Source organism: Gekko japonicus, unplaced genomic scaffold (assembly GCF_001447785.1).
Source record: "Gekko japonicus isolate JY-2015 unplaced genomic scaffold, Gekko_japonicus_V1.1 scaffold5614, whole genome shotgun sequence".
In the NCBI taxonomy this organism is placed as follows: domain Eukaryota; kingdom Metazoa; phylum Chordata; class Lepidosauria; order Squamata; family Gekkonidae; genus Gekko; species Gekko japonicus.
The window spans coordinates 12784-24345 of record NW_015168834.1 but is presented as its reverse complement, the minus strand read 5'-3'; the positions used below and the strand labels follow the sequence as shown (position 1 = coordinate 24345).

General features: G+C 50.9%; 1 protein-coding gene across 1 annotated transcript in view; it reads right to left on the bottom strand.

Annotated features, from left to right (window-relative positions):
- LOC107114303 (solute carrier organic anion transporter family member 2B1-like) overlaps positions 1-11562 on the bottom strand; it is a gene marked incomplete at both ends in the record, with an annotated part of 37066 nt that overhangs the window by 19754 nt on the left and 5750 nt on the right. Inside the window, one exon of the mRNA XM_015415750.1 lies at positions 8499-8629. Coding sequence (XP_015271236.1) covers positions 8499-8629 — 131 coding nt within the window. The remainder of the gene's footprint in view (positions 1-8498; positions 8630-11562) is intronic.

Genomic DNA, 11562 nt, shown 5'->3' with positions numbered 1-11562 from the left:
GCACCTGTGTTATGTCTGGAGATAGCCTGGTTCTCAGGGAATGAGCGCGAAACCGTTTTCGTTCACCCGCCAGCGGGAAAGTGACCCATTGGTTCTGTACCTGTTTCAAATCCCTTTATTATGCTTGCCCTAACCGTTTGTAGTCAGTTCTAACAAAGAACGTGTTTGAGTGTCTTTCTAATGCTTTGAAATAAATTTTGCTTTTCTTGAAAACGTGGATTTATTCTCGATGCTTGGGGATCCAACAGATCCCAAATCACCGCAGACTGTGACTGCAGCCATGAAATTAAAAGATGCCTGCTACTTGGGAGGAAAGCGATGGCGAACCTAAACAGCATGATAAAAAGTAGAGACATCACCCTGCCAACAAAAATACGCATGGTCCAAGCAATGGTATTCCCAGTAGTCATGTATGGCTGCGAGAGTTGGACTATAAGGAAGGCCGAGCGCCGAAGAATAGATTCTTTTGAACTATGGTGCTGGAGAAGACTCTTGAGAGTCCCTTGGACTGCAAGGAGATCAAATCAGTCAATCCTCAAAGAAATCAACCCTGACTGTTCCCTGGAAGGTCAGATAATGAAAATGAAGCTCAAATACTTTGGCCACCAAATGAGAAAGGAGCACTCACTGGAGAAGACCCTGATGCTGGGAAAGATTGAAGGTCAAAGAAGACGGGGACGGCAAAGGATGAGATGGTTGGACAGTGTCATCGATGCAACGAACATGAAACTGAGCAAACTTCAGAGGACAGCGGAAGACAGCTGGTGGGATCTAGTCTATGGGGTCGCGAAGAGTCAAACTCGACTGTGCGACTGAACAACAACAAACCACCTCCGGTGATCTGGACACAAGGCTTTTGTTAATGCATCCTAAGATTGCTATGGTCAGACCTCACCTGGAGTCCTGTGTCCAGTTTTGGGCACCACATTTTAGGAAGGGTGTTGACAAGCTCGAGCGTGTCCAGAAGAGGGCAACCAGGATGGTGAGAGGGTTGGAATCCAGGTCATATGAGGAAAGGCTGAAAGAGTTGGGTATGTTTAGCCTGGGAAAGAGAAGGCTTAGAGGGGACATGACTGCAGTCTTCAAGTATCTGAAGGGCTGTCATGTAGAAGATGGAGCGGATCTATTCTCTCTTGCTCCGGATTGCAAGGCTAGATCTAATGGGTGGAAATGACAAGGGAGTCGTTACCGGCTAAATATCAGGAGAAACTTCCTAACTGTCAGCGTGGTTGAGCAGGAGGGCAGGATAAAAGTTAAATCAATCAATCGATCGATCAATCTGCAGAGCCCATGGCTACCAGAACTCTTATTTTCCCTCCACACCTGACATATGCTTTGTAAGGGAGATCTCTCTCTCTCTCTCTCTCTCTCTCTCTCTCTCTCTTAGAGATGATTCCTGGCCGCAGCATTGAACTACCAAGGCTTGCTTTAGTTGGTTCTCTCTCTGCCCCTCTCTGACTTTGGGGTTAACCAAAGTATTTCCAGAGCACTTCCAGAATTCATTACCGTGGATCGGTTTCCCCTAGACTCCCTCGGGGCAGATCAATTTCACTCCCTGCAAAAGAACGTGGCATAAAATCAAACAGTCAGAGAGCGGAGTCAGCACTTTGCCGGCAGGAAGGAAATCTCTGTTTAAATATCCTTTGGTACAAAGGAGGAAGTTGATGCCGCCTGCTTTAGCTTTCCGGTGACATTGAAGGAGGCTGACCTTAAACTTTACATGCCATGGTAAATCGGTGTGTGTGTGTGTGGGGGGAAATGTGGTATGTTTTGCTCTACGATAGTCACACGTGTCATATAAATATGTGCATTCAAAGCCAAGTGGCCTCAAGTGACTGTGGTCGGGGTCACAGAATCGACTGACACACACACACCCGGGCCCCAAAGACGCCAGGCTCACCATTACCAGGGCCAGGGCCTTTCCAGTGGCGGCTCCCAGCTGGTGGAATGAGCTCCCAGAAGAGATCAGGGCCCTGTGGGACCTTTTACAGTTCCGCAGGGCCTGAAAGACGGAGCTCTTTCGCCAGGCCTTTGACTAGGAGCCGCCCTGATCTTCACCATCAACGGGATCGGCCCTTAGCCTAACATCTGACCCTAGTTCATCGTGCGACCCAAGAAGACCAGGAGCTGGACTGTCTGCTTGTAACACCAAGAGCAGTTCTGAAGAGAGCTCTCTCAGCCCCACCTGCCTCACAGGGTGTCTGTTTTGTGGAGGGGAAGGGAAAGGAGATTGTAAGCTGCTCTGAGACTCCTTTCGGGTAGTGAAGGGCGGGGTACAAATCCAATCTCTTCTTCTTCTCTTCTTCAACGGTCCTTTCTGTTATTGTTTATTGTGCCATCTGTTGTTTTATTGGTTTTATTATTTTAGCTTGTGCTGTAAGCCACCCTGAGCCCACTCATGGGATAAGACAGGGTATAAAATAACAACAACAACAACAACAACAGCAATAATAATAATAATAATAATAAATATTTCTTACAGAAAAAGCACAGATTTCTACAATCCTAATTGCATTGCTTTGCTTTTTGCCTATCCCGTCCTACTGACTGAATTCATTCATAATTTATACAGTGTAATCCACCTTCAACCTGATCTTGGAAGCTAAGCCGTGTCAGCCTTGGTTAGTCCTTGGATGAGAGACCGCCAAGGAAGTCCAGGGTTGCTACGCAGAGGCAGGCAATGGTGAACCACTTCTACTGTGTCTTTGGCTCTGACCTGGATGGGCCAGGCTAGCCTGATCTCATCAGATCTTGGAAGCTAAGCAGGTTAGTCCTTGGTTAGTCCTTGGATGAGAGACCGCCAAGGAAGTCCAGGGTTGCTACGCAGAGGTAGGGAATGGCAACCCCCCTCTGTATCTCTCGTGCCCTGACATGGATGGCCCAGGCTAGCCCAATCTCATCAGATCTCAGAAGCAAAGTAGGGTCGACCCTGGTTAGTATTTGGATGGGAGACCACCAAGGAAGTCCAGGGTTGCTACGCAGAGGCAGGCAATGGTGAACCACTTTTAGTGTGTCTTTTGCCCTGTCCTGGGTGGCCCAGGCTAGCCTGATCTCATCAGATCTCGGAAGCTAAGCAAGGGTCAGCCCTGGTTAGTCCTTGGATGGGAGACCACCAAGGAAGTCCAGGGTCGCTACGCAGAGGCAGGCAGGCAATGGCAGACAACCTCTGTATGTCTTTTGCTCTGACCTGGATGGCCCAGGCTAGCCTGATCTCGTCAGATCTTGGAAGCTAAGCAGGTTAGTCCTTGGTTAGTCCTTGGATGGGAAGTCCAGGGTCGCTACGCAGAGGCAGGCAGGCAATGGTGAACCACTTCTAGTGTGTCTTTGGCTCTGACCTGGATGGCCCAGGCTAGCCTGATCTCATCAGATATCGGAAGCTAAGCAGGGTCGTTAGTCCTTGGATGGGAGACCACCAAGGAAGTCCAGGGTGGCTACGCAGAGGCAGGCAATGGCAAACCACCTCTGTGTGTCTTTTGCTCTGGGTAGCCTGATCTCGTCAGATCTGGGAAGCTTAAGCAGGGTTGTTCTTGGTTAGTCCTTGGATGGGGAACCGCCAAGGAAGCCCAGGGTTGCTACGCAGAGGGAGGCAATGGCCAACCCACCTCCGAATGTCTTTTGCTCTGTCCTGGGTGGCCCAGGCTAGCCTGATCTCATCAGATCTCGGAAGCTAAGCAGGGTCGTTAGTCCTCGGATAGGAGACCACCAAGGAAGTCCAGGGTCGCTACGCAGAGGCAGGCAATGGCAAACCACCTCTGCATGTCTTTGGCCCTGTCCTGGGTGGCCCAGGGTAGCCTGATCTCATCAGATCTGGGAAGCTTAAGCAGGGTTGGTCTTGGTTAGTCCTTGGATGGGGGACTGCCAAGGAAGCCCAGGGTTGCTACGCAGAGGCAGGCAATGGCAAACCCACCTCTTAATGTCTCTTGCCTTGAAAACTCTCTCGGAAGCTAAGCAATGACGAATGAAGAAATAGGGTGGCCAGGTCCCCCCTAGCCCCTGGCAGGGGCTGGGGGGGCAGGGTTGCCAACTCCAAGGTGGGAAATTCCTGGAGATTTGAGGGGTGGAGCTTGGGGAGGACGGGGACCCCTGGGGGGGTACAATGCCACAGAGTCCACCCTCCAAAGGGGAAAATGCACTCTGTGTTCTGGAGGGGGGGGTTGGAGACTGAGGAGGGCCGGGTTTGGGGAGGAGAGGGACTTCATCGGGGGTACAGATGACAGAGTCCACCTGCCAAAGCAGCCATTTCCTCCAGGTGAACTGATGCCTGTCGCCTGGAGATCAGTTGTCATCCCAGGAGATCTCCAGCCACCCTGTAATGGTTTCTTGTTTTGGTGTGTGTGTTTCTTTAAACGTTGAGTTTGACTGCAGTAATGTATGGAGAGTGATAGAGGGAGAGGAGTGTGATGTGACTGGCTGATGACTGAGAGTGTGGGAGGAGAGATGTCTATGAGGTGATTCTGTGTTTTGGAAGAGACGAGTGTGGAGAGTTTTGGGGAGAGTCTGTATGACAGAGGAAGCAGTGGGAGTTTAGTTAGCCTGTGTGGCTATATATGAGAGAGAAAGTTCAGCCTGTGTGGCTATATGTGTGAGAGAGTTTAGCCTGTGTGGCTATATGAGAGAGAGAGCTCAGCCTGTGTGGCTGTATATGAGAGAGAGAGAGAGATAAGCCTGTCAGAGTTGAGTTTTGGTGTATGAGAGACTGTGTGTGACACCAAGTTTTGTCAGTTAAGTTTTTTTTCTTCAACAACAGTTCAAAATTACCCAGAAACCTATTTTGTTCTTTTATAAATAAATCATTATTTGTTTAAACTTATCCCAGGAATCAGAACAGTCCTTCCTCAGGGCTACATAGTCCTCTGAAGCGCCCAGACACTGGGTCATTCTACCAAAATAGAGAGAGTTGGATTTTTTAAATTCCTGGTGGCAGTAGAAATTTACTAAGTTCAAGTACACTGAGTGAGTTTTAAAGGAGAAACAGTCTCCCCAATAAGCAGGATGCCACACACCCCCTGGAGGTTGACAACCCAGCTGAGCTCTGAGCAGGAGCAGGAGACAGAGCTGCTAGAGGGGTGAGTGTTTTTTACTTGCTTTCAGCTGCGGGGATTCAGCTGAGGATATTGTGTGGGAAAACTGTGTTTGGGAGTGTGTGAAAGCGCTTAGAGTTGTTGCAGAGTCCTGGCTGATTGAGAGAGGGAGAGGAAGGGGCATTGTTTGACTGTGATTGACTGTAATTCAGTATTTAAGAAAGCACCTTGCCAGAGGGCTCTTTGCCTGTGGCTCTTAGACTAGGGACTCTTAGACTAGGGGCTCTGTAAGAAGCCCAAGAAGAGCCAGAAAGCCAAGGCCCTAGGCTCTTTGTCTTCCCCGTAAGGTAAGTTGACTTTGACAAGAAAAAACACATAAATACAAAGGGTTTTAAAAGGGGGATTATATTTACTTATTTTAAAAGAATTATGAAGCCATAATTCTGGCTGTAGAGTCTGGCGAAAGCACCTAATGGAAAAGCAGGTGGAGCGTGGGCGGGAAGGAGGTGATTGTTGCTGCTCCTTCTGCCAAGCACGCCAAGGGATCCTTAGCCATCAGGCACAACCAAGGCCTGGGAAAAAAGAGCCATTCGTTCCCAGCCTCGCTCCTCCAGGCTGCCTGCAGTGACGCGCGTGCCAGCAATTCTCTGCAGAGCTCAGCAAAGAACAAAAAAGTGCTTCCTCCTTGGGACAGAGAACGAGAACATGTTTTGCTTGACCGGATCCGTAGGGGAAATGGACCATCGAGGAGCGGGAACACAATCTGGGAGACAGAATACTTCTTTTCTGTGCTGTCCAAAGCGTTACCCTCGAAGGATTACAGTGGCTTTGTTTTTCCCTGCTGGCAGCACGAGAAAATATGACTCTGTCCGCACCGTAGTCTGTGATCCATCACCCTTCCTTCCCATTTTGTGTTCTGTCCTGATGTTCTCATCGATAAAATTTTCCTCCAAATTGCTCCGAGTGGAAATCATTGGTGTAGTGTTCGGTATAGCGGTTAGGAGCGCGGACTCTAATCTGGGAGAACCGGCTTTGATTCCCCACTCCTCCACATGCAGCTGCTGGGGTGACTTTAGGTCAGTCACACCTTCTCTCAGAGCTGTTCCCTCAAGGGCAGTCCTCGAGAGAGCTCTCTCAGCCCCACGGACCTCACAGTGTCTGTTGTGGGGAGGGGGAGGGAAAAGAGACTGTGAGCCGCTCTGAGACTCCTTCAGGTAGTGAAGGGCGGGGTATAAATCCAATCTCTTCTTCTTCTGGGAGAACCGGGTTTGATTCCCTACTCCTCTGCTTGCAGCTGCTGGATGACCTTGGGCAAGCCATAGTTCTGGCACAGCTGTTCTTGAAAAAGAGCCGTTTCTGTCAAGAGCTCTCTCAGCCCCACCTACCTCACAGGGTGTCTGTTGTGGGGAAGGGAAGGGAAAGGAGTTTGTCAGCCGCTCTGAGACTCCGAGTGAAGAGCGGGGTATAAATCCAATCTCCTCCTCCTCCTCCTCCTCCTCCTCCTCCTCCTCCTCCTCCTCTTCTTCTTCTTCCCCAAACCCAACCCTCCCCAGTAAGTTTGCCAGGTTCTAGATCCACATCGGCAAGGGAGATTTAGTAAGGTACAGGTGAGCCAGTTTGGTGTAGTGGTTAAGTGTGCGGACTCTGATCTGGAAGAACCAGGTTTGATTCCCCACTCCTCCACTTGCACCTGCTGGATGACCTTGGGCAAGCCATAGTTCTGATAAGAGCTGTCCTTGAAAAAGAGCCGTTTCTGTCAAGAGCTCTCTCAGCCCCACCTGCCTCACAGGGTGCCTGTTGTGGGGAGGGGAAGGGAAAGGAGTTTGTCAGCCGCTCTGAGACTCCGAGTGAAGAGCGGGGTATAAATCCAACCTTCGCCTCCTCCTCCTCCTCTTCTTCTTCCCCTGCCACCAATTTTGTTAGTCTTGAAGGTGCACCTGGACTCTTGCTCTTTTCTACTGCTACAGACAGACAGACACAACTACCCGTCTTGATCTGTCTCCATGGAAGGCACCACGTTTAGCCGTACAGAATGGGAATCCATCAACCTTGTGATATAAGGACAGATGGACTCACATTCTGGCTGTATCTGAAGAAGGGAGCCGTGACGCACGAAAGCTCCTCCCCCTGCCACACATATTGTTAGTCCTGAAGGTGGTCCTGGACTCTGGCTCTTTTCCGCGGCTACAGACAGACTAACGTGGCTGCCCATCTTGATCTATCTCGATGGACCAAGGGTCTGATTCGGCATGAGGCAGAGGCGTGTGTTCATCTGTGTTCAAAAGCGCTAGATTTCATAGAATCATAGAATGTTAGAGTCGGAAGGGACCTTGCAGGTCATCTAGTCCAACCCCCTGCACTCTGCAGAAGCACAGCTGAAAGACAGCCCTACAACGTACCCGAAAGATGGCCGTCCAGCCTCCACTTGAAAACGTCCAGCGAAGGAGCATCCACCACCTCCCGAAGCAGACTGTTCCACTGCTCAACCACTCTCACAGTTAGGAAGTTTCTCCTGATATTTAGCCGGTAATGACTCCCTTGTCATTTCCACCCATTAGATCTAGTCTTGCAATCCGGAGCAAGAGAGAAGAGATCTGCTCCGTCTTCTACATGGTAAAGGTAAAGGTTCCCTTGCTCGAAACCCAGTCGAATCCGACTCTAGGGTTGCGGTGCTCATCTCCGTTTCAAAGCCGAAGAGCCAGCGCTGTCTGAAGACGTTTCCGTGGTCATGTGGCCGGCATGACTAAACACCAAGGTGCACGGCACGCTGTTACCTTCCCACCGAAGTGGTACCAATTTATCTACTTGCAATTTCTTGCTTTCGAACTGCTAGGTTGGCAGGAGCTGGAACTAGAGATGGGAGCTCACTCCGTCATGCGGCACACTCGGGTCTCGAACTGCTGAACTACCGACCTTCCACAGCCTGCAGTTCAGCGACTTAACCACTTGAGCCACCGCAGCTCCTTCAAATACTTGGAAGACTGCAATCATGTCCCCTCTAAGCCTTCTCTTTCCCAGGCTAAACATACCTAACTCTTTCAGCCTTTCCTCATAAGACCTGGATTCCAACCCTCTCACCATCCTGGTCGCCCTCTTCTGGACACGCTCGAGCTTGTCAACATCCTTCCTAACATGTGGTGCCCAAAACTGGACACAGGACTCCAGGTGAGGCCTGACCACAGCAGAATAGAGCGGAACGACCACCTCCCGTGATCTGGACACAGTGCTTCTGTTGCTGCATCCTAAGATTGCATTAGCTTTCTTCGCAGCCGCATCGCACTGCAGGCTCATGTTTAGCTTGTGATCAACCAGAACACCCAGATCCCTTTCACATAAGATGCTGTCAAGCCAAGTCCCTCCCATTTATTGTTCGAGGAGGCTGAAAGCCACCCACCCACCCGCTTGGTTGACAGCGCATTAAATGGAGGCTCGGTCCGGGCCTGTGCCACTAGCCACACACCCCAGGCGGGTCCTCACCTCTTTCTGCAGCTCTCTTGGGAAGAAGAAATAAGGTATTGCCGAGACCGCGGCCAGAGCAGATGCGAAGATGAACCCCAGCCACCAGGCGCCGACCCATCGCGGATCGGTGGGGGTGAGTTGAACTTCCGCTGAAATACAAGCAGACGGGAGAGCTGAACGGTGTGAAGAACCGCTGGAGACTCCAGAAATCAACTGTTAATAGAAAGGGATCTCCAGGGGCAGCCTGGAGGTTGGCACGCCCAGCACAGAGCATCCACACGGCCATGGGCCATGGGCCAAGCGCTCCTCTCGAAACGGCAGAGCTAAGCTTTGTGTTTCTTCCCCAATTTTCCAGCCCTTTAGAGGCCTTTTACCCCTTTTCCCAAGTGAGCCACGGTGCGGCTCAGCAAGGAAAGGGAAATTCCAGGCCAGGGCCGTGTGAGGTCTGCTTAGCCGGATCCTTCGCCTGGTGGGGCCTCCGAAAAAGAAACAGAACATGGAGAGTTCTGACTCTTCCACCCGGTCCAAGGTTTTCCTGGAAAGGGAAATAAATTGCCGGGAATAAGCATCATTTCCCCAGCCAATAAATAGCAGCCTTGCCAGGAAAAAACAACGACGATTGTACAGAATGTGGGATCGTACCAGACATAAACCTCCCAGAGGTTTTCTGCAGCCAAGGGAGGACTCGTCCATAGGATTTATTTCTCTCAAGCCACACTCCCACCAGAGGGGTTTCACAAGTCTAAGGAATGCATCCTCAGGGTGAGAAGCAGGGATGTGAATGTTCGCTGTCGCCCTTGGTTCTTTGCCTGCCCATTCTTAACATAATGGCACTGGTATTTCTGGCCACTGTGTGACACAGAGTGTTGGACTGGATGGGCCTTTGGCCTGATCCAACATTGGCGTCTCTTATGTTCTTATGTTCTTATAAGAAAATAAGAGAAGCCAGTGCTAGATCAGGCCAATGGCCCATCCAGTCCAACACTCTGTCACACCTTGGCCGGAAATACCAGGTGCCATCAGTAGGGCCACCAGTGGGGCCGGGACACTAGAAGCCCTCCCACTGTTGCCCCCCCCCAAGCACCAAGAAGACAGAGCATCCCTTGCCCCAGACTGAGAGTTCCTATCTATACCTTGTGGCTAATAGCCCCTGACAGACCTCTGCTCCATAGAAGAACATAAGAGAAGCCCATGTTGGATCAGGGCCATGGCCCATCCAGTCCAACACTCTGTGTCACACAGTGGCCAGAAATACCAGGGGCCATCAGGAGGTCCAGCAGTGGGGCCAGGACACCAGAAGCCCTCCCACTCTTGCCCCCCCCATGCATCAAGAATACAGAGCATCCCTTGCCCCAGACCGAGAGTTCCTATCTATACCTTGTGGCTAAGAGCCACTGACTGACCACTGCTCCATTGAAGAACATAAGAGAAGCCCATGTTGGATCAGGCCCATGGCCCATCCAGTCCAACACTCTGTGTCACACAGTGGCCAAAAAATAGATCTTTCCTCACCAGGTGCAAACCCAAAGTTTTCTCTTTCTTACCCCACGTTTTTTGGAACCCGCTAAAACTAGGGATCCCAAAAACACGGGGTGAGGAGGAAAAAACTTGGGGTTTGCGCCTGGTGTGGAAAAACCTACTGCAGGAAATCCCACACAACGTGCGGTTTTAAAAACATCAATGTGGGAGATTTGACTCCTGCGGAAATGGTCTGGGCCTTCTGCCCAACGCTGGTCTGGCCGCAGAGTCCAGCAAATAATGGAAAAGCAGGTGGAGCGTGGGCAGGAACATAAGACCCTAAGGGAAGCCAATGCTGGATCAGGCCAATGGCCTGATGAGAGATGTAACATACAGTGGCCAAAAATACCAGGTGCCCTCAGGAGGTCCAGCAGTGGGGCCAGGACACCAGACGCCCTCCCACTGTTGCTCCCCAAGCACCAAGAACACAGAGCATCACTTGCCCCAGACCGAGAGTTCCTATAAGAACCTAAGAGAGAACCTAAGAGAGCCAGTTTGGTGTCGTGGTTAAGTGCGCGGAGGCTAAAAAACTGTGAGCTAGCTCACACTAACCTCAGCTTAGAGGGAACACTGCTCAGAGGGGTATCATGCTATACAGTCCACCCTCCAAAGCTGGAACATGTCCAGAGGAGGGCAACGAAGATGGTGAGGGGTCTGGAGACCAAGTCCTAGGAGGAAAGGTTGAAGGAGCTGGGTCTGTTTAGCCTGGAGAGGAGACGACTGAGAGGGGATATGATCACCATCTTCAAGTACCTGAAGGGTACGTAAAGAGGATGGGGCGGAGTTGTTTTCTGTTGCCCCAGAAAGTCGGATCAGAACCAATAAGTTGAAATTGAATCAAAAGAGTTTCAGCTGAACATTAAGAAGAACTTCCTGACAGTTAGAGCGGATCCTCAGTGGAACAGGCTTCCTCGGGAGGAGGAGGGCTCTCCTACTTTAGAGGTTTTGAAGCAGAGGCCAGATGGCCGTCTGACAGCCATGCTGATTCTGTGAACTTAGGCACATCATGAGAGAGACGGCAGAAAGGGTTGCATCAGCGCTTAGTTCTCGTGGCCCTTTCTTACACACCCGGGGAAGTGCCGATCGCCACCTTGGGGTCAGGAAGGAGTTTTCCTCCAGGCCAGTTTGGCCGGGGATCCTGGAGGGGTTCTTTTACCATCTTCTGGGCATGGAACAGGGGTCACTGGGCGAGTGGGGGGGAAGGTATCTGTGAATTTCCTGCCTTGTGCAGGGGGTTGGACTAGATGACCCTGGAGGTCCCTTCCAACTCTATGATTCTGTGGAGATTAGATTGCTTGTGGAGATTTTTTTTTTAAATGCTGCTTTGGTGGCAGCTGCTGCCACAGTGCAAGGATCTATGTCGCCATTTTGCTGCTGCGCCCACCGTGCCATGTTAGAGTTCCAAATGTGCCTGCAGGCTCAACAAGGTCGGGGAACCCTGCTGTTGAGGAGGCTCCTCACACCTTCTTGGATTTGTCCATTTTATGATACAGCTTCTTTTCTGCTTCGTTATTGTTTTGTTGTTGTTGTTGTTCAGTCGCACAGTCGAGTCCGACTCTTTGCT